Source organism: Gobio gobio, assembly GCF_949357685.1.
Source record: "Gobio gobio genome assembly, chromosome: 3".
Taxonomy (NCBI): Eukaryota; Metazoa; Chordata; class Actinopteri; order Cypriniformes; family Gobionidae; genus Gobio; species Gobio gobio.
Genome location: NC_137099.1, coordinates 41,438,799 through 41,461,868, shown reverse-complemented (window position 1 = coordinate 41,461,868; position 23,070 = coordinate 41,438,799). Strand labels below are relative to the sequence as shown.

Sequence of the window (23,070 nt, the reverse complement as noted above, 5' to 3'; positions counted from 1 at the left end):
GCTCAAAAAAATGACCAAAGAGTTTCTATATTTTTCCTATTTAAAACTTGACTCTTCTGTAGTTACATCCTGTACTAAAACCGACAGAAAATGAAAAGTTGCGATTTTCTAGGCTGATAATAGCTGATAATAAGAACTACTCTCATTCCCGTACCAAGGCAGGTAAAGCAGGCGCAACGATATTACGCAGCGCCTGAAAATAGGTTAACTTCCGTCAACATAACCAACGTGACAACCTAATCTTCAGTGTATTCCGGTTCAAATAGATACGGTTCAGGATCTGCACCAAAGAAAATATCTTCTGAATCGTCTCTCAGAAATGTCTCCATGGTTACAAGGCACCCTCCTTGTGCAAGCAGGTTGTCACGTTGGATATGTTGACGGAAGTTATAGCCTATATTTTCAGGCTCTTAGTACACAATGTAACTACAGAAGAATCAAGATTTAAATAGGAAAAATATCGAAACTTTTTGGTCATTTTTTTTGAGCGAGATGCTAACGGTCTAATCAGATTCAATGATCTATGCTAAGCTATGGTAAAAATGCTACCGCCAGACCCAGAGATCGACTGAATGGATTGGAAAACTGTAAAACTCAACTGTTTAACTCTAGGGGAGTTGGGAAATGAGCCTATTTTAAAAAATAGTGGCATGTTCCTTTAACCAAACTTAAAAATAATAAATAATGAATATATATTTGTAGTTATGTACATGTAGCTATTACAACATAGCGGTAGGCCTAATTGCTATTGGACACACACGTAATTACAGAAGCAAATGCCATTTTCCAAAACTATATGCCAGTTGTCAAGTAGCCAACCATATTCTCAAAATCGAGTTTAATACGTGTTAGTTTGTCAATACGGCTTTCAATCATTACATTGCACAGTATTCCATTTCGTGCACATTTTCATTCTATTTCTTGGTATTTCAGAAAGCTGTTGTGTGACTGATATATTTGAGACAATTAAGATAGCAGAGTAGGCCTAGCATTTGCATTGTGCTAACTGATGAGAGATGTTTTTCCACATTAGCTCACTGAGTTTTGTCCAAGTGATTTTAGATTAGGAGAACTGAGTTCACAAATGACAAAGTTATCAAGCATGGAGCATAATGTGTTAACAGTTTTGCAGGAACTATGGCTGAATCCGAAATCGCCCCCTATACCCTTAAATAGGGCACTATTTGAGGGGACGACCATTTGTAGTGGTGTCCGAAACCATAGTGGACGTTATTGAGTGCACTCATTCTATCCCACATTGCACCGCAATAACGAGTGTACAGCTGATGTACACACAGCGGCTGTCTCTTCGCTCACTTGTTTTCATTCACTCCTTCAAGTGAACTGTATAAGTGGACTAAACTACGGAATAGTGATTGAGGGTTTAGGGGGCGATTTCGGATTCAGCAACTATGTTTCTGGCACATTAGCACAAGCAGTGTATGCTTTGGTGTATTGATTTTGTCACAGTGTGTGTCCAATTAAAATACTGCAACTGGCATAGTGTTCAAGTGCTGCCATCTGGTGACTGAATCTGGGAACTGTTAATAAAAATATCTCTGGTCTCTTAGTTTAGTCCGGTTAGTTTGGGTGTACACTACTATTCCTAGGGACTCAAACGTAGCCCCATTACTTAAAAAAATTTAATTCAAGTGATAACAGTTTTTTTCGTGGAAATGTAATATCCAAATAAAAAGCATTTTGTGACGCGATTTAGCAGCAAACGCACCCCACACAGCTGGATGTAATTTTTTAATAGGCCCAAAGACCATTATTATTTTGGATCAGGTGTGTTTGATTATAGTTGGAACCATTTTTTATATGTAGGTGCCTATCACATTTTCAGAAAAAAGAAACCGTGATCTGAACACTCTCAGAAGAAAAGATTCTATAGAAAACCTTAAAGGGTTCTGTCAGGTACTTCATGTATAGAAGCTTTTAGGGGTTTCCCATTATGGGATAATTTTATGGATTAAATTGTAATTTTGTTTAAATTCACATTTAATTTTAATTGAATTTTATGAATTAAACAGCTCGTGAACTTACTTTATCAGTAGAAACTGATAATGTCCACAGAACTAAACATGACTATCTAACTAACTTTAAATATTACTATGTTGCAATAATTATCTTAACCCACATAAACAACAGCCAGTCCTTAAAACAATGTGTTAACTTTTATTAAAACCCGTACAGAGCACAACATTTACAAATATGGTTTGGGATGGACTGGAACAGTTCAGTAACTCTTTGCCGCTTCATATGATTCAGGGAAGGCAAGACTCTTGTGTCCAGATCCCATGACCAATGGCAGGATTCCAGCATTTGGCACCACATTCCATGAGAGAGTGAGGGTGATGTTCTTATTTGCCCTGTGTTTGGAAAAAAAAAAAACAGAGATATCAGAGAGATGTCCATTTCTAATTTTAAGTTATATGTAAAATATTGTTAACACTTTTGAGTAAGTTTTCATTTGTTAACATTAGTTTAGTTAACTACATTAGTTAAAATGAACCAGCATTTAATAATCTTTTTTAATGATAATTTCAGCATTTTTCCATCACATCTTTAAAATCAGTTATTAGTTAATGCACTGCGAAATAACATGAACAAAGAATAGTATATTTTTAAACTCACATTAATACATTCTGTGAAATTATACATTGCTAATTGATTGTTTATTTTATCTAATGCATTAATGTTAACAAATGAGACCTTATTGTATTGTGTGTAAGTGTTACCAAAATATCTATCCCAAGCAAGGTTCACACATTGTCAATATTTTTTTTTAGTTTAATTCAAGTAGATGTGACATGTTTTATTATGTTGTAATGATTCTCTTATTGTTTTAATAATGAGAAATTTGACAGATTTTTCATTTGAAATTCCTTTTATTTAAAATGTGTCATTTCCCAATATCACATCTATCAGAAGAATATTACAACTGAAATATGTATCACTCATATTTCAGTTGTAAGACTAAGATCTGGGGCCGTATTCACAAAACATCTTAAAGGGTTAGTTCACCCAAAAATGAAAATTCTGTCAGTAATTACTCACCCTCATGTTGTTCCAACCATGTAAGACCTTCGTTCATCTTCGGAACATAATTTAGTATATTTTTGATGAAATCTGAGAGCTGTCTCACTCCTCCATAGGCTTTCAGAGGGAATGAAACTTGATGGCCCAGAATAGTAAGTAAAAACGTCATTTAAGGAGTCCAAATGACTACAGTGGCTCTGTATTAAGTCTATCATGCGACAAAAATACTTTTTGAGCGGAAAAACAACAAAAATAACGACTTTATCCAACTATTATTGTTGTTCAATTTGAGCCTCTGACGAGAGTTCGCGGGAGTGCCACGACGCATGCGCGAGAACTGAGATTAACCCTACTCCAAAAGAGTGAGCAGCCAGTAACAAGTAGTAGTAGAAGAAGGACGCCGTAATCTCAGTTCTCGCGCATGCGTCGTGGCACTCCCGCGATGACGTTTGACGTTTAAATGACGTTTTTACTTACTATTCTGGGCCATCAAGTTTCATTCCCTCTGAAAGCCTATGGAGGAGTGAGACAGCTCTCAGATTTCATCAAAAATATACTAAATTATGTTCCGAAGATGAACGAAGGTCTTACATGGTTGGAACAACATGAGGGTGAGTAATTACTGACAGAATTTTCATTTTTGGGTGAACTAACCCTTTAAGGCTAAAAGTAGCTCCTAACATACAGATTTGGGAGAAATTCTTAGAAATAATAGGCGTGTCAGTCCTAATTTTAGGACACCAAAATTTGATCTAAAAAGGTATTTCACAAAGCATTTTAGCGCTAAAACTATAGCTCCTAAATCTGAGAAACGTTAGGAGTAGTCCAGAGGACTCCTAAGTCACTAAGACCAAATCACAAACGATCCTCATGGCTGTTGCGGATTTCTCCCCTTCTCTCTCTCTTTCACTTAGCTTCCCATCTATTCACTGTTCTATCATAATAAAAAGGGAAAAATGCCAAAAATATATTTATTGAATAAATAAATAAATAAAATGTCTGATTACCTGTGGCAGTTGTTATACAAAGTTCAGTTACAAATGATCGGATAGAGTAAAATAAGCGTATTTGCTGTGTTGTCTGAGAGGATTGAGATCCGAACTGGGAATTTAGTCCAAACTCAAGAGTACTAGCCTGAATCCCCGGCTGGGCCGAGAGTGAGGAATCGAGGTGGCAGAAGGATGCAGAAAACTGTAACTAGGTGAGTTGGCTGTGTATACGGCCTCCTCTCTAACTCCCCCCGAAACTTTGTTTATAAAACATAATTTGTCGCTTGAATTCTGCAATCTAGAGGCTGATAATTAGCTGAACATATACTTGTCTAATTTATGACACATAGCTGGACCCACTTTATATTAGGTGGCCTTAACTACTATGTACTAACATTTTAATTAATCATTTGATACAATGCACTTATTGTGTACATACATGTTTTTACATTGTACTTATGTTTTAAAAAATACCTGCATGTAATTACATCTGTAATTATTTTCTTTAGTTACATTTGTAATTACACAGTTGACGCTTCCCTTACACCAAACCCTACCCTTAAACTTACCCATACCACCACACCTGTCCCTAACCCTACCCGTATCCCACCTCAATATCAGCAAAGGTGTTTTGCAATACAATTTGAACACTGTACGTACATTGTACTTATTTTTTATTTAAGTACATAGTAGTTAAGGCCACCTAAGATAAAGTGGGGCCACATAGCTTACTTTTTAAAATCTTAGCTTAAAGCTACACTATGTAACTTTTCCGTCCACTAGAGGTCGCCTGTTCAAAACAAAGGCGTAGTTTGATGACGCCACGTTTGAGCGCAGAATCTTGGGACATGTGGTCTTCACCTCACAGCCGGTGGGAAAGAGTCAGGATAGGACTCGGGCAGAAATCATGTTCATGGATGCGATTATTAACATTACTGTAGTATGAAGCAGAGCAGGACCGAGTGTTGTGGAGCTGAGCAAGGCCGCAGGAGCGATTGAAGAGCGGGACTGTTATTATGGCATAGTCGCCGGCGGGACTTTTATTATGACACGGTCGGGGGCGTCACTTCCTCTTTTCCAGTCATGAGTATGAGGTAACGCAACTCTGTTTATCATATTAGATATATCTGAGTGTGTTGAAAAGGAAGTTATGACGTTCGCTCGGCGGCTGCTATGACACTTGTTCACACTGCAGTGAGAGTAAAGTGTTTCACTGAATAAAACCGGAGACCGAGGGTGACGCAGATATGACGCAATCGACAGGCGACTCCCTCACACGCATAGCTCACACGCCCCGGTTCCTTGGTTAAAATAGCAATTTCTCACGATTTACAAATAGTTGAAAACATTTGGGATATTCTAAGTACTCAACTGAACAAAATATATAACACTAGCCTAGTGGTTTCTGGACATTTTACTGCAAAAATCCTACATAGTTCACCTTTAAGACTTCCCTCTGTTCCTTAGTAAAAGTTGGTCTCAGCAGCTTTGTGCATAGGTTAAGAGAAAATTCTTAACTAAGAACTTGTACTGCTATTTAGGAGAACTCTTAAGGCCTGTACACACCGGGACGAATATCGCGCGCGCTTATCGCCAGCGTTTTTCGTGCCGTTTTTCGGCGCGTCTTGAGTGTTCACACCCAAGCGATTTTCACTGGCGCTGCGCCGAGTGAACATGCACATTCAGTCGATGCGCTCCCGGTACACAAGGTGGTGCTGCGGCACTTTAAGCCTCTGACACTCGCTTGTCACACAGAAGGAGAAGAGAGACAGTATTTACGTGCTTGCCAAAACCATAGACATATTATGTATATGGACAAAACCATTCACACACTTTTTGCTAACTGGCAAGCAGCATTAACAGTTCATCTTCTTCTTTGTCTACTTACTACTTCTTCGTCGTATCAATGTGTGCTCGGCAAGACCGTTTTGTGCTCGAGCGCCACCAAGTCGTGTTTTACTGTCACTTCAGCAGCTCCAGGCACGTGAACAAAAGCGCCGATCTCATTGGTCGGACAGTTTTTTACGCGCCGCGTCAAAATAAAAAAACGAACCCGAGGCGTTTTTTTAAAAATGACGCTTTTACGCCTGGCGTTTTGCGCGTCGGTGTGAACACTCACATTGGCGCCCATTGTTTAGTCCCGAGGCGTTAAACGTCGGCGATAAACGCGTGCGAAAATCGTCCCGGTGTGAACAGGCCTTTAGTGGCAAAATAAATTGCTCTGTGAATACGGCCCCTGATATTTAGAAAAAGTTCAATTTAAATAGAATTTTAAATAATTTTATTGTAAAAGTTATATATGAAAGCTTTTATACACCGTTCAAAAGTTTGGGGTCAGTAAGAATTTTTTTTTTTTTTTAAAGAAATCAATACTTTTATTCAGCAAGGAGGCATTAAATTGATCAAATGTGTCAGTAAAGACATTTATAGCGTAACAAAAGCTTTCCATTTCAGATTGTTCTTTTGAACTTTTTACTCATCAAAGAATCCTGAAAAAATATTGTACACAACCGTTTTCAACATTGACAATAATACATGTTTCTTGAGCAGCAAATCAGAATAATTTCTGAAGGATCATGTGACACTGAAGACTGGAGTAATGGCTGCTGAATGTTCAGCTTTGCATTGCAGGAATAAATAGCATTTTACTATAAATTCTAACAGAAAACAGTTATTTTAAATTGTAAAACTATTTCACAATATTACTGTTTTTGCTATGGATCAAATATATGCAGCCTTGATGAACAGAAGAGACTTCTTTAAAAAACCTTTAAAATTCTACCGATCTAAAACTTTTGAATGGTAGTGTGTGTGTGTTTGCATGAATAAAAACATTAAAATGCACAGGTGAAATACTCTGAACAAATCAACTAACCTTAAACCATTCCCATCATCAAAGAAGAAGTACTTGGATTTAACTTCCTTCAGGTTTAGTTTGGTGTTTTCACCTCTCAAGACAATCTTGTCCCATAGAACCACCTGGTTCAGCGCCTAACATGGGATAACATGGAATGCTTTATTGATGTGAAAAACACAAACAGGTCTGACATATCGACATCTACAACGCAACAAATACCCAGCTCTCATTCACATAGATTTTTTTAAAGCCCACTGACTCTCTGGATAGACTGAAGTGGTAAAGACTTACATTACTTTTGGTGGTATATTCAGCAGTCAGGTAAAGAAAGAGCTCCTTCACGTTCCAGTCAAATATTGGCTGCAGATGTAATAAAGCATTTAAGGCAAATCTAGTTCTAGCTGTAAACTGTACAGAAAAGCTAATATATATTCCACAAAAGGTGCATTTACAAAGACTGCAGAATGTGTCACCGAGGTGTAATTAATACAGAAACATGTCTGAAAGACTATGGCTTAGAGTAGAGTGACTTTCCATCAACGTGGAGGTAACTGTGTAGCACAGCAGTGCTCCGTTCTATCGAAAGGATATTAGCAGAAAGGTCAAATGTCACAAAGCCCAAGTCACTCCTCTCTCGTGGTCCTGTGAAGTCGTCTACATTTTTACTGGAGAAAAAAAGAGAGAAGATGAGAGACAGAAGTTCTCAGCCAGCTTAGAGGTGTGTGAAACACAGATGTAAAAGACGAAACTACATTCAATCCCGCAACCTGACACACACGTTTAAAATGTACGTTTCCCCACAAAACCATTTTTTATTAAGCGTTTTAAAATACTGCTGAACAAGGGCATACAAATAAGTTATTTGTATTTAAATAATTTGCATAGCCGACGTGCTGCACCCCTATTGGCCACCAGCTCTGCACCTAACGTTACAAGACCCATATGCCGGAAAAAAAATATGATTCTGATGCCTGATGTATAATACAAATATTTGCAATGATCTTAACACTGATTTCGTATAGAATCTTTGATCGCAAGCTCAGAAACAGTGCGGTTAACTTACATCATGACTTTGGATACGTGTATATCCACCGGTACGCTTCTGTCTTTGAACGCTGTAGTAACGAAGCATCCGAATGTGAGCGCTGCCATCACACTGAGAGAGAAGGCGAAGAGCGAGTTCGCCCTTGACAATACCGTATTCATGATTCAATCTAGTTAACAACTAACAATGTATTGCAAAACAAAGATATAATGAAAAGCTCCGAGCTGGGGTTCAAAGCAGGAAGTGAGGCAGTTAAAAGATGATTCGGAAGCAAGACCTACTTCCTGTTTCCTTTTAGAATGTACACATTGCCACCCAGTGGTCAGAAAGTGACATTGCATTAATAGTAAAAAAAGAGCAACGGGCACAAGCAATAAAGAAAAAAGCAAATAGCACATTTGTTCAACAGTATAAACACACACAACCATATACACAAAAATACACATGCATTACTACATTACATATTACATTACTAAAACTACATTTATTAAATATTAAATATTCAAACTTGTTTTATTATTATCAATTTCTCCAAACAAAATGAATGAAATTGACCTTAAATAATTTCTTCTTGTGTAATACAACTATTCTCATTTTCATTGGAATAATAGGCCTATTCTTTTCCTTCAAAAAAGGTAGTGGAACAATTGTCCATTTCCTGCCAAAAAAACATTTACAGGAATAATCTAAATGAAATCCCTTTAACACACTTTTAGCTGGATGAATACAATGTAACATTTTAAATGCCACCTCTTTTACATGATTATTTTGTAAATATTTTTTTTAAAGCAAATGTTTCAAGCTTTAGTCCAGTTTATATTTGTATATTCAGTTAACATTTATCCACAATCATATTCCTAATATGTTTATTACACAGTACAACTGTGTTTAAAATATTAATATCTCCTAAACATGCAGCCTTTAACATATTTTCTCAGAAGCATCGCTTACACAAGCTCTTAAAAATGTACAAGCAAAATTAAATGTTTAAAAATCACATGCAATCTGTATTAATACTTGTCTCTACTGCCAAAATATGACATAGCTCCCATGTATCACATGATCAATCAAATACTACTGGCTTTACCCTGGTTACTCCAGTCACTGGATTAATCATGGCCGATTGTGAACATAAAACAAAAATGCTTTAAATCATCTGAAGGCACTTAAAATACAAATAATGTAATGAAAACAAAAGTGTCTCAATGTATCATGGGACAAACATCCTAACAAATGACAACACATATTGTCATGCCTCAGTCAAGTGGCCCATAAAAGTCCAGCTGACTTATCTGATCCCTACTCTGAGCCCAGCTGCCTTGGAGAATAACTGGGCCAGTCTGGCATATGATCCCCATCAACACATCCCTGGATCCCATTCCAAAACATTCGGTCACTGAGCAGCAGCAATGACTGAGATTTTGGAGGAGCGGCCATTCGGCTCGCAGTATACCAATGTCTATCTCTCGATTTTTGTCCTTTTTTGCTTCAAACTTTTTGTCAAGATCAGTTTAAACATACTGACCCACTTCTATGTTGTTAAAGGAAACCGTGAGGAGGCGGCCCGGATCGCAGCTGAGTTCTATGATTTTGGCCAAGGGCACAGTAAGTAGGGACATATTGGGCTATATATTTTGGAGCATGTTCTGAGATTAGTCACTATAGGGTGAGATTGGGGTTATCACTCATTATATCTCGTTGTAAACACAGAAAAAGTTTTTTTTTTTTTTTTTTTTTTGTGTAAAGAGAAAGCTTTGGGTGCATGGCCCAGTTTGTAGCTCTCAGAAAATTGGGTCAGTGTGTTCTTATCGAATGCCGAGTTAGGAAAAGCTCTTTCTCTAAGCATTTTAGCATACATGGCAGGGTAGACTTTAGATACAATTAAGATACATATTGAATGGCAATAACCTTTATTTTAAAGTGTCCTTGTAATTATACATTTTAATTATACATTTTAAAGTGTCCTTGTAAATGTATAAACTGTAATTATGCATTTAAGTAGCCGAATATCAATCAACAACAACTTACTTTATAGGATTGGGGTTTGTTTTAGGCTTAATTGCATGGTATTATGCATAATTTACTGTTGTACTTTAGTAAGTACATGAAACTTACATGTAAGGACACAGACACTACAGAAATAGTATCCCATCCATCCCTCACATTTATTCAGTAATCTATATCGGAAGTCTCAGAAGAATACAGGTAAAATGTAGTAATTTTGTCTGGAAATGCTCCTCTTAACTTTATTTTTTGTGTCTATTTTGTTCCTTTTTATCCCACTGCTTTGCTGCCCTGCATAGGCCTAGCTCGACATGCAAATTACCTGACTTCAAATGCTATACAAACTGATGAACGTCAAACATTTTACAATATATTTTTGATAAAATGTTAAGGATGTACATGGGAACATCCATTCAAAATCCTGACTGTTTGTGTCGGAATAACAGCGGCGCCGTTCTAATCTTAACTGCGATATAAATAGTTCAACAGGCACGGACATGGTAGCTACACTCAGTCCTATGTTGAAAATTTGCCTCATGAATATAAATTACGTTCCGTGACGTACTCGCTCGTCATTCTACTATGGCAAAGGCTCGGCTCATGAATATTAATTAGGTTACGTGACTGGACGGTCCAGAAAGTTTACCAAGCAACGCGCAGAGCTGTTGAAATTATTATATGGCTCTGGCAACGCCAGCGTGACCTTATTCATATTCATATGCTAAATCTTTTCCGTAGTCAACACGACTCAACCTCAACTGAGATCTGAAACAACAACAAACCGAGCAGCCAATCAGAGAGAAGCGCTAGTCACACTCGCTCTATCCAGTGCAAAGAGAAGGACCTGACGCAAACATGCCCGAAGTTCCCCGCAGAGAATCTGAGCATTCAGACAATACTCCCAAGAAAAGAAAGCGAGAAGACGTCGAGGGTTTTTCTGCGAAAAAGAAAGTGCGCTGGGGTATTTTGATTTGTCCTGGTGAGTTGTCGACACGTGTAAATAAATGTGTTTATAGTTGCGCCCTGCTATCACATTGCAGTAATGCTTTTGTATAGGGGCGGGCCTACTATATATATAAAATGGCAAATAATATTGTAATTAATATTAGATAAACAATATAAGAATTAATATTATTAATATGACAGATTCTTAACAATCATTTTTGTTAACAATGTTAATATCAAATCATCATAAATGCTTTTATATTTTACGGGAGAGCGGTTGCAACATGACTTATTTCTCCAATCAGGAATGAGCAAGAGAGATGATACTTACACATGCTAGTTAGTCCTCACTGTTGTTTTCGATTCTTGCCTTATTTGAACAAAAGATTGAAGGAACCTAGATATAAGGGTGTAGAAAATATCCTTTATTTGTTTAATGCAGATACATCTAAATAACTCTGGTTGATTTTAAATTGTAATTATGGATGTCCCCAAATGGCCCATAGCACAGCAGCACATGCTTTTTTTTCTCCTTCTTTAAAAATAATAATAATAATAATGTGCATTTATTGAATGGATAGAACAACATGACATGTCAAAAATGCATGTGCACAGTTCAGTTAAATTACTCTAACTAGGTGCTTTACAGAATGTATGAGGCAAACTGTTTACTGAAATAACCACAATATTAACAGTGAAATGAGTGCGCGGCTTATTTGTAAATCAGATGCGCGAGGAATTTGGCGCATTTTCTTTCAGAATTATCATTGTATTATAGGAAAAATGTTTTTTTTTGTTGTTGTTGTTGTGATAAATGTTAAGGATGTACAAGGGGAAAATCCTGACTCCATTAGCTATTTGTGGAATAACAATGGCACCGTTCAAATCTTCAATTGCGATAAAAATATTTTAACAGGCACGGATATGGTAGCCTACAGCTACTATGTTGAAGATTTACCTCATGAATATAAATAACTGCCCGCTCGTCATTCTACTATGGCAAAGGCTCGGCTTATATTAATGACATTACGTGACTGGATGCTCCAGAAACTTTACCAGGCAACGCCAGCGTGGCCTTATTAATATTCATATAGTAAATATTTTCCGTAGTCAACACGACTCAACTGAGATTTGAAACAACAACATCGAGCATCTAATCAGAGAGAAGCGCTAGTCACACTCGCTCCATCCTGTGCAAAGAGACAGACCTGACGCAAACATGCCCGAAGTTCCCCGCAGAGAATCTGAGCATTCAGACAATACTCCCAAGAAAAGAAAGCGAGAAGACGTTAAGGGTTTTTCTGCGAATAAGAAAGTGCGCCGGCGTTTTTCATATTGTGGTGAGTTAATGACATGTAAATATTGCAGGCCTTGCTATGACACATTAAATGTGTCTAAAAGCTGCTATATGAAAGGGTGTACAGTAAACAAGCTAAAAAAAACAAACTAAGTTTTAATAAGGTGTCGTGCTAAAAAAACGAACAATTTTCAGCTTACGTCACACCGACGTCACGCAGGTTCAACTGCGCATGTCGGTTGCAAAAGACGATCGGGAAATAGTTATAATGTATGAAACACATTGGTTTAAATCGTGCTTTAGGCTATACATATAACAACAGTTGAATGATTTCAGCAAATAAGCAGTTAAATTTGATTAAATGTTTGATTAAATTGCTGACACTGAATGAAAATAATGAAAACGTGAAAGTTTAAGATTAAGTTTAATATATATATATATATATATATATATATATATATATATATATATATATATATATATATATATATATATATATATATATATATATATATATATATAAATAGCATACATTTTGAAAATAAAAAATATAAACGACCCAAACATCCATTTAAGCATGCGTGTTTATTTTAGTACTTTCGTCAGTGAAACAACATACTACAGCCTGTAAAACATTGAAATAAATATCAGTAAATAATGGTAATACAAATTATATAAGAAAGTTAAATATTAGTTAAATGTTTTATATTTCCCCACAGAGGTGCTCATATGCCACTTTGCGTGAAAAGGGATGTGGGACACGAACAGGAATGCATCACTTTTCTAATATCTTCGTGTTTTCTCCTGATGTTCCAAAACTAATAATTGTAGTAAAAGGTGAAGAACAAAAATATCTTCAGCTGGGTCAAGACCTTTAGGCTTTGTTTGATTATGCGCTGCGAGATCAATCTAAACTAAAAATGTCTGGCGTGTATGAAATGCGCTATACACATAAACTTGATGCACCTTAAGTCTAATAACAAACACAAACTGTATTAAATAGAATTTGAAGTAAAATGCGTATGTCCTACAGCACCGTTTTCTACTTTACCACAGTAAATGATGGGAATATCTACTCCTAATTAAAGCAAACAAAAGGAAGAAATGTGTATAATCCCCTGAGAGATGTAAATTAGGATTTGGGAAAATAAATAAGAGATTCCATGTCCAGTAGAATAAAATGGAGTAAGCCTATTGTTAAATTCGTGGAAAATCGGATGACCAGATCTCAAAACGCAGGCAAAGTTTAAATTTGGCTCACCTCAAAAAACCTACCTCTCTCGGCATTAATATAATATGTTTCCATGGCTGCAATGTAACATTTAATTGCGAACCTATTATTTATTTTGTAAATAAATGTTTGTGCTTCACTCGTGTCATAATATTCACATAAAACAGCATTCACATACAAAAAAAGGGTTTTGGCCCACCAGCACCAGTGATACTCAGCCACCGCGGTTGTCACACACAGCCCTATCGCTGGGTAACAAACTATTGTAATATCCGGACAACATTTTGAAAATAACATCTAATTATCTATAATTAGTCATCTATAAATATATATCTATAAATAATCTATAATCTTTTTAAATCTAACGATTTTGTATTGTATCCATGTAATTTTCTATACATAAACACTCAATCTCTCCCTGGTTTTCTGCAACCTAGCTGCGCGCGCATCCTGTATGTTTACAAACAGACAATTGGTCTATTGAGACAGAACGCAACGGGTCATATTACTCTGAAAATTTCGCCCACTGGAGGGGAACATAATAATCGGCGACAGGATATGCTAAAATATAATCTATAAAACTGACATTTGGATATTTGACTTACCACTGAGTCAATGACAAAATGTTTACTGCACACTTAGGCATACTGAGTATTCTTCCTGCTGATGCTTCACGTGTTATTGCCTGTATCCACTTTTGTGTCCTTAAACGCTCTTTTTTTTAAGTTCGACAGCTCATAAAAACGTAATTCTGGGTTTTTTTCCCGCTTGTTTGCTGTACACCCTGTCACATAGCAGATTTTAGGCATTGTTCTGTTTTTTGTAATAAGTCAGAAATGACAAGGAGGCTGCTTCACACCATACAAAGTCAATGGAGAGGGTTGCTTTGTCCCCCAGCCAGAAATGCATCTTCATTTTTACAAGTAAAGCTCCATATTATGCATAGGCTACTTTCTATCTGCCCCGCTCTACATTTAAAGGGGTCATGAACTGGCTTTTAAAAAAAATTTATACTGTCGTCTGAGGTCAACTTATTGCGTTTGCATGGTTTTTACATTCAAAAACATCATAATGAATAAGTAATAGGCTATTTTCTGTTAGTGGCACGAGTCGGTGGGCGGGGCTACAGAATCAGGCGTTGCTCTTCTGTTGAGGCGGTGCTTCACTACTCTTATACGTAATAGCCGGGCACATTCTGAGATCGATCGTTTGCTGGGCCTGGTGTCAATAAAGGCTTTTCTTTGACTAACAAGGAAGTTTTCAGCTCTGAAACTTACAGGATATTCTTATATTACCATGACCTTTTATATATCAAAAGCTCAAGGGAAAGTTGATTTCTCTGTTCATCACCTCTTTAAATAAACAGTTTTTAAGTAAAAATCTGACTAGGCAGACATTTGAGCTGTTCTGTGTTTTCAGTATGCCACAAGGGAGGACACAACAGATAGGGGTGTCCCTCTGTTCTGATGTTAGCAACAAACAGGGTGCATCTCAATCAGTTCCCTAGGTTCCTTTTGTTTATTTAAAAAAAACATTTTGTAGTTCAAATGTATTGTAATAATTTAAAAAACCTGGTTGCTACTTGAAAATGTATGTTTTTGTTGTTCCTTTTAGTCGTTGTCTTTATATAGCCAATTTATCTTAGTATAGACCCTGTCTGTGCACAATTAAAATTAAAAAATTATGTTAAAGAATACATTTATTACATTTTAATGAATGTTTCAACTGCCCCTGTGGACTGTTGCAACCGTCCCCTCTTATAAGGTTAGTTGCAACATTTGACTTGCAGTGTGGGTTCTGGGTAGCTTACAGATGTAGGTATATTGTATTGAAATGTCGGCTTTCCAATACAAATAGTCTCTGAGAAACTCAGGGAAATGCATAGGTGTTGCAAACGTCCCCGCTCTCCCCATTCATTTTATATTAACAATATTAAACAAAAATAAGACTACGGATGGATATCAAGTACATAATTGCCACAAAGTGTCAGCCAGACGCACACACACATGCAAACACCAATGGAGCAGAATGAAGTGAATATGAAACACACAGTACTGCAGATATTCATGCAAAGCTGATCTGTCCTTGTTATTGTAACGTTATTTCTAATTTAATATTTCCGGTGTTTTCTTCCAAAGCTTGTTTATCCTTTCTCATGTTTCCCACAACCCGAAATACAAAGCTGACTAGCTATTTGCAGACTATGCAATAGTATTAGTGGCCTAAGTATAGGAACATACAAATGCAAATGCATGCACTGTTGTAGAGTGCTTATCATGCTGTGTACTTGGCTTAGTTGTTTTTAGATAAGGATTTTATTGATTTTATTGCTGCACACAGCTATGTTTAGAATTAGTAATTTCTCGTTGGAGTTGGTGATATTTAAAGCCTCTTTACAAGGGCATCAGAGTTCAAGTAAACACAGCACACTATTATGTGTTTGGACTCCTTCTGCATCATATTAGACATGGGCTTTTACCCTATAATGTAGGGAGGGATTACTTTATATTATTACAATGCACTATAGAATGGTTGAATAGGACTGTCTCCCTGACTAGGGAGTCTATAAACAGGGAAGTTACAAGTGGTTATAGTCTCCGTGGAGCTCAGCTGTAGTCACATGAACAGCACAGGATCTGAAATATTCATGAAAGCTCTCAGAGAATATCACAATAAAGACTGCTTGCAGTTAGTCAACCAGCATTCATAGTGAGAAGTGCCCATCAGGTGACAACCAGTTTGTTTCTTGATCAGAAAAAATAGGGCTATGTCACGAATGAAGTAGTTTGAACTCATTCATTTTTATATGACATGAATTCTTAAATTACACAAGAAAACACAAATTCATCATAATCATAAAAAATAGTGTCTAATATCATTGAAACGGACTAAACAGAAGCACAGCTGTGGCCTAAAGCTCCACATGTCAGTCTTGAATCTCAGTGGCAGTAACCCATCGCCCTCACTCAGCTAAGCTAAAAGGAGAAGGCGGCTGCTTTTTTGCACCCGGAGATGACCGGCGTCCTTTCATTTACAGGCTATGGCGTATACTTATCAATGGCTAGATGTGCCATGGGGTGACGGAGACATGGGTACGTAACAGAACTTCTTGCTCTAAGGCCTCGTTCTGTGCCAGGAAGGACAGTTGCAGAGGGCAGTTTGCGTATGCTGTTGTGGCTAGATTGAGCTCATGCTAAATATAGATCTCTGAGTAGATATATCTCCGGTAGGAGCTGCTAGCACTCTGTATTACTGTATAAATTAATAATTGTTCTGTGCTAAACATACGGTTATTGTTATGACTAAAACAACAAAGGCTGTGTTTCTTACTGTAGTTGTGTTGTTGCTACTGCGGTCAGTACTAGGTTGATGCAGTTGTTTAATCGAGGATCGAGTTGGGGATGTGTTTTTGTGTTTAGGGATATCTATGTTAACATTTAAGTAAAATATTTACCAAATTGGGTAAACAAACATTGTTAACATCGCTTTAAATAAATCTGAAATGAAAATCCACTATATGGAAAAATGTTTTTACCTTGAAAATACCAAAGAAATGGTACTGTTGATCCTCTGTATAAAGATCTCATATACCATGTAATCCATGTCCCATCCATACTGAAAAAATGACTAATTTAACTAAAAAAATAGTTTACTGAAATTTTTAGCACAGATTTACTTCTCCACAGTTTTTTTTAAGTGTAACGCTGATAGAGAGGTCTTGGACATTGACACAGCTTCCACTTGAACAAATAATGGAAAAGACATCCCATCCAAAATGCCCCTTTTGCCATTGTCAGTAAGGCAGAGCCCTGGCATTTACTGCCCTGTAATGTTTAAAGATCGGAAGGCAGAGGTTTTTGTAAATGGGCTTTTGTCTTGTAGTTCCATATGAGAGAATAATTGAATCAATGTTTAAAAATAAACGGATCTTGCCTTTATTGCTTTTATTCCCACATACTGATAAAGTAGGTGCTATTTTATGTAGTAAAATCCTTTCATTTTCATTTTGTATTACAGCAACGCGTACAAATGGCTCAACAGTTGAAATGAATCACCTTTAGAGAGCTGATCCACTCTCATGGTGGTTGATAATGCAGCAATTCCACTCACAGACTCTCTTCTCAACTGCTGTCAACGGGCAGTGTCAAAATCACACCACTCTCACTTTATAATGTACTGGATATTATATCAAGTCCAACTGTGGCTGAGTCGGTGTATTTAAAGCTCTTGAATTACATGGCAGTGCTTTTGTAACTGTTGGTTAGCTTTTAACTACAGCAAATGATTGTTGCTGTAAATTATGTTAATGTAACATTTGATAATTGTTAAGTCAGCATTTTTGGGCTTGCTTTGTGGTTTGTTTTTCTGAGAAGAAAGGGGATTTATCAGTCATGGGTAGCTGGGTGTCAGTACATTAGCTTATTAATAAGAATAATTTGACGTATGTTCATTCCCGTCTCACAGGAACATGGGCGGATCGATCTCCACTCCATGAAGCTGCGTGTCAGGGTCGACTTCTGGCTCTCAAAACTCTTCTTTCACAGGTTTACAAACATATACACATACAAAAATGGAACAGAAATTGTTAAAAAAAGGTCAAATTAGTAAGTCTTTAACTTTTTTAAAGAAAATATGTTATTATATATATGATAAATTCCTCTGTTTTTCTTCTCCATATTACCAGGGTTACAATCCAAATATCATCACTATTGATCACGTGACTCCGCTACATGAAGCTTGCCTGGGAGATCATGTATCATGTGCCAGGGCTCTCATAGAGGCCGGTGCCAATGTGAGTTAGTTATTTAAATACCGTTTTAAAGACTTTTCAGCAACATTAAAACAATTTTGAAATAAAGTAATTATTGAAACAGCAAAAAACATAAAATATAGAAAATACCATTGTTTTATCCATCAAATATATATTTTTTTTCTTAATTCATATTTAACAAATTGCATAACATTTAAAACACATGACAAAGAACCCCAGTAAAAACCACAGCTTGCCCTGATTTTACATTTAGGAAGTATACACTTGTCCTGATAGTACATAGTTCAATCTTTTGCTTAATTGTGTCTTCATTATATAACTGATCCTTGCTTGAATGTCTGCCAGTGTGGTTTTACTGTGTTTGCTTGTTTACCCAACAGCTATAGCAAAAATATGAGGATAATAGAATTTTTATTTATTTGAAAGATAAAATTCACAAAATTTAAACCAGAAATTTGGAACCAATTAAAAAAATAAATTATGGAATTTTAATTTTATCCTCTAACCCAGTGGTTTTCAAACCCTTAGAGACTTAAAAAATGGGTCGCCAGGATGATTTAAAGGAAATGGAGTTGAATTAAAAAAATAATAATAATAAATCATAGTCTTATAGGCCTATATACATAATTAACAGATTAACTGACAAAAAGAAAGAAAAAAACTGTGACAGTGTGCTGCTGAGTTTGGTTCATTTTTGTGAGTCGCAGCGTTCATCGAAAGGAAACCAGACGACAGAAAGCACATCTGGTTTTCTTTATTTTACAATAGCTCAATGTAAGTAATTCATTCTTGATCTGTTCTGAATACAGTTCAATTTAAAGGATTTATTGTGGAGTGAGGGGACTAAAATAGTCTATAGCTGTGTTTGTAGTGTTTATAATGTTTGTAGTAGGCTACATTATATAATTTCGCTTTATTTACTGGTATTATTTTTGAATGCAATCAAATGCGACTTACCCGTTCTTACCTGCGACTTACCTGTTCTTACCGACTTACCTAATCAAAAAACTTCTTCCCTGTTTTTTTTTCTCTCAAAAACATAAAAAAAAAATATATATATATTTGTAGTATATTATTTTTAAGCATGCAACAAAGGATTAATTGGTAAAAATTCTTGTTGGTTAACAGTTAACCAGTTAATTAGCGTCCCATATAGAGCTAGATCAAATTAGTGCACAATCAACAAAAGCAGTTGTGTGGAAAAGAGCTGAATTTTTGTGCCATCTAGCCGTTTAATGGAGAATACAGTCAAATGGCCCATTGTATACAAGTATTCTTATGCTTGGCTTGACTTGTTTGAATGTAAATGGTTGTAGGCCTATATATGGGTTGCGACAATAAAAAAAACACTGCTCTAACCATAGGCTATAGTTACTGAGATACAGCCCCTGTGATAACTTCCTGTGTGACAACTAACCCCAGCCCCCCCCTAATATTTTTATAGGTGTTTTTTTTGGTTTATTAGATGTTTAGCCCTTTCATGCATGGTCACTACAGTGGACAGCTATTCAAAAAGCCACTTCTTGCGTATAAAGGGTTTTTTTATGGGATAGTTGCACATCAACCACTACAGTGGATACTAGTTAGTGCATGCCGTTGTATGTGGAATTTTTTTTTCTCCAAACCAAGATGGCCGACGGCCAGTCAGAAATGTCCTGGAAGTTGCTCTGGAATATCCATCCATTCCTTCTATCCTAGGAGACTTTTACAGGTAAAAAAAAAAAAGTAACAATTGTAAAATTTGTACTTTGGTCGTTACATCAAAAAAGTAATCTGCTTACGTAATGCAATACCCCCAACACTGCTCATTTTAGATGAGATTAAAAAACACTGGATCACTATTCCACAGTCTGAAAACATCAATAGATCCATGTTGATTTCAGTCTGAGATTTTCTCAGAGAGGAGTGTAGCTACTAGAACTTAGTAGTCCATTTTGAACATAATCATCATTATCAGCTAATAAGGGTAAATCGATATACTGTGGTCGACTGTAGGGAGCGCAAGTTGTAGTAGTCTGAGTTGGGTTTCCACAGAGTTGTACCTTCACCGTTTGTAGAGATCTTTGATGGAATCACGTCCTCATATTCTGATTTCAAAGACATGCGACGTTTAAGTTGTATCAAGTTCTTCTCCGTCTGCTGGTCGAATGGGAACAAACTCAATTGTGTTTGCAATAATTGAAGTTGTACTATATTTTTTGTATATATTCACATGATTTTATATCATTATATTCATTGGTTTGTTAAATACACACAGTATTACTGTGTTATTACTTTATTATGATTAATACAGTATCTCTTCAGTTAAAAACAAAAGCGCATACTGTCCATTCAAGTGTACACCTGAAAATTTCTTTACATAATATGTGTAAAAAAAAATCAGTTTTTTCATGCCCTAAGAGCAATAAAAAAATCTTGACAGAGGTTGTCATAATTCATGCATGAAAGGGTTAGAAGATGTAAGTTTGTGCGGACTGTGCTGTTATCATGTTCTTGTGCATGGCAGGTAAATGCCACGACCATTGACGGCGTAACCCCGCTGTTTAATGCCTGCACGGCAGGAAGTTTGACCTGTACAGAGGTGCTTTTGGAACATGGAGCAAAACCACAGGCAGAAGTGTGCCAACCTTCACCCATTCACGAGGCCTCTAGCAAAGGTAATCAAGTAGTTCTGCTTTAGTCTAACCATAAAAATCTATTGATTTGAATGTATAGCATTTATAGCAGAGTTTACAAAAATATTAACATAGATGTGTTGCGGTCTCAGGCAGGGCAGGATGTATAGAGTCTCTCCTCTCGTGGGGAGCAGATGTAGATTACGACATCCCCCATCTAGGAACACCTCTCTACATTGCCTGTGTCTCACAACAGCTCCAGTGTTCACAGAAACTTCTGGATGGAGGTAAGCTCATCAGACTACTGTTCAAGTCAAACACATTCTTTTTATTATTTGGTGTATTTTGGAGTGCTTAGGTCATGTCATCTCACCTTTAGTTCTGGTCTAGTTTATTTGATCACGAAAGGATCTGTTTTTCATAGGAGCCAATGTGCAGAAGGGCCGTTTTCTCGACACTCCACTACACGCTGCAGCACAGAAGGACTGTCCAGAAATCATCAGACTGCTACTAGAGTTTGGTGCTAACATCAGCGCTCGAAACCTGGAGCTGCAAAGGCCGGTGGAGACAGCGCCACCCAGCAGTGCGGCAGAGTCTGCGCTCCTTCTGTATGAAGGTAATGCTGCTCAGTTGATTTTGATAGCTTTTGGTTGTTTTTCTAGTCATGATGTTCAGAAGCATCTTGCCCATTCAATGTATTTATTTATTGGCTTTATCAGTCGAGATTTAACAGGAAGGTGAGAGGGAATGGGTTCAAGACATTATCCAGGTCATTAGAACCTGGGTCCTCTGTGAAATTTGAATGTAACTTTGCATGAAAAAATTGCATGATTACGTTTGTCTAAAATATTGTTTGGTGCAGAACCCATTCACATGCTAAATTTAGTCTGTCCAAAGTTGCACCTTCCGTACATTTAACAGACGAGGCTTAAGCCTAGGCCTTCTGAAGTGAAGGATGCGTTTGTGTAAGAAAAATATCCATATTTAAAACGTTATAAACTAAAATAACTACCTTCTAACAGATGGCCTTACACATCTATTTACGGTGAAAGAGTAACCTTTGTCAGAGTCCTGCATGGGTCCGATTTTGTAAATCCGCACCCGCAGTGCTTAAAGGGATAGTTCACCCAAAAACGAAAATTTTATGTTTTTCTGCTTACCCCTAAGACATCCAAGATGTAGGTGTCTTCGTTTCTTCAGTAGAACACAAATTAAGATTTTTGACTCCAACCGTTGCTGTGTGTCACTCATATAATGCTTGTCAATGGGGTCTAGTTCTATTAGAGGAAAAAAAACATGGAAAGACAACTTCAAATTAAACCCCGCGGCTTGTGACGACACATTGATGTCTTAAGACACGAAACGATCGGTTTCTGAGAGAAACCGAACAGTATTTATGCAAATATATCACCTCATATCAGACGAACGCTTTAGCTCTCCAGACTGCCATCACTTCCCGTAGGTGAGGTCAAAATTCCGGCCGGGTCATAGAAATGTATACGTAGATTCCTCATTCGAGCGATCCACGCCATGATCCACGCAGGCACTAATGAGGTATCTATGTATATATCTATGACCCGGCCGGAATTTTGACCTCACCTACGGGAAGTGATGGCAGTCTGGAGAGCTAAAGCGTTCGTCTGATATCAACTTTACTGAGTTGAATTTCTTTTTTAAATAAATAAAAAAGGGGATATTGCTAACTTTCACTGTCTTTTCCTGGATAGCCACGCCGCAGTCTCTGTGTCAGCTGTGTAGACTGAGTATCCGAAACTATATGGGCCGATCCAGACTGCACCTGATTCCTCATCTCAAATTGCCTACTCTGCTCAAGAGTTTCCTCCAGTACAGATAGACTCTCAACCTAACTCCACAAAGCCCCTCCCCCTTTATTTTCTTATATTAAGTGCATTAATATACAAAAAGGTCATCCAATATTGTTTGTGACCACAAACGCACATTCTAGACGTCTTCTACGTTCAAATGTTTATTTTTTAAATACTAAAGTGCATGCCGTTATAATGAATTTATCTATTTTTTACCATACTAATGTAAAAAAAGAAGAGGATAACTGTACAGTATTCACGATATCTGATGCTGTCAATATTTTCACAGCTTCCCAAGCTGCGTCATGAACTGTTTAGAAAATAAAACCACTGGGAAGATTCAATCTAATGCAGTACTTTTGCTAATCATTTTGTTGCCAAACAAAGCATGATAACATATGTAACTTACAAATAAAGAAAAATACGTATGTCTCATTGGTCTCCCTTT

General features: G+C 36.9%; 2 protein-coding genes across 6 annotated transcripts; one reads left to right on the top strand and one right to left on the bottom strand.

Annotated features, from left to right (window-relative positions):
* Positions 1-1,741: 1,741 nt before the first annotated feature.
* Positions 1,742-9,236, bottom strand: spcs3 (signal peptidase complex subunit 3). The gene is made up of 5 exons (XM_079811412.1): positions 7,952-9,236; positions 7,480-7,553; positions 7,180-7,256; positions 6,907-7,022; positions 1,742-2,372 (listed from the first exon to the last, which is right to left on the bottom strand). Exons 1-5 carry the CDS (start codon positions 8,092-8,094, stop codon positions 2,240-2,242), a joined length of 543 nt encoding a protein of 180 aa, XP_079667538.1. The 5' UTR covers positions 8,095-9,236; the 3' UTR covers positions 1,742-2,239.
* A 14-nt stretch (positions 9,237-9,250) lies between these two features.
* asb5b (ankyrin repeat and SOCS box containing 5b) lies at positions 9,251-23,057 on the top strand. 5 transcript variants are annotated; one of them, XM_079811410.1, is made up of 8 exons: positions 10,540-10,916; positions 16,448-16,502; positions 17,875-17,954; positions 18,095-18,202; positions 20,688-20,838; positions 20,949-21,083; positions 21,221-21,412; positions 22,524-23,057. In XM_079811410.1, the coding sequence occupies exons 2-8, from the start codon at positions 16,451-16,453 to the stop codon at positions 22,649-22,651; spliced, it is 846 nt and encodes a 281-aa protein (XP_079667536.1). In that variant the 5' UTR covers positions 10,540-10,916; positions 16,448-16,450; the 3' UTR covers positions 22,652-23,057. The 5 variants fall into 5 exon arrangements, with proteins under 5 accessions (XP_079667533.1, XP_079667534.1, XP_079667536.1 ...); XM_079811407.1 differs by lacking the exons at positions 10,540-10,916; positions 16,448-16,502 and adding an exon at positions 9,251-9,538; XM_079811408.1 differs by lacking the exon at positions 16,448-16,502 and having other exon boundaries at positions 10,262-10,916.
* Positions 23,058-23,070: the final 13 nt, after the last annotated feature.

Excerpts from the sequence above, each read along its gene's own strand:
- spcs3 (XM_079811412.1), bottom strand. The coding sequence starts at position 8,094 with ATGAATACGGTATTGTCAAGGGCGAACTCGCTCTTCGCCTTCTCTCTC. Across the intron at positions 7,554-7,951 it reads CACGTATCCAAAGTCATGAT|TAAAAATGTAGACGACTTCA; the intron begins GTAAGTTAACCG and ends TTTTTTCTCCAG. Across the intron at positions 7,023-7,179 it reads AATATACCACCAAAAGTAAT|GCGCTGAACCAGGTGGTTCT; the intron begins GTAAGTCTTTAC and ends ATCCCATGTTAG.
- asb5b (XM_079811407.1), top strand. The coding sequence starts at position 9,343 with ATGACTGAGATTTTGGAGGAGCGGCCATTCGGCTCGCAGTATACCAAT. Across the intron at positions 9,539-17,874 it reads TGATTTTGGCCAAGGGCACA|GAACATGGGCGGATCGATCT; the intron begins GTAAGTAGGGAC and ends CCCGTCTCACAG. Across the intron at positions 21,084-21,220 it reads ACAGAAACTTCTGGATGGAG|GAGCCAATGTGCAGAAGGGC; the intron begins GTAAGCTCATCA and ends TGTTTTTCATAG.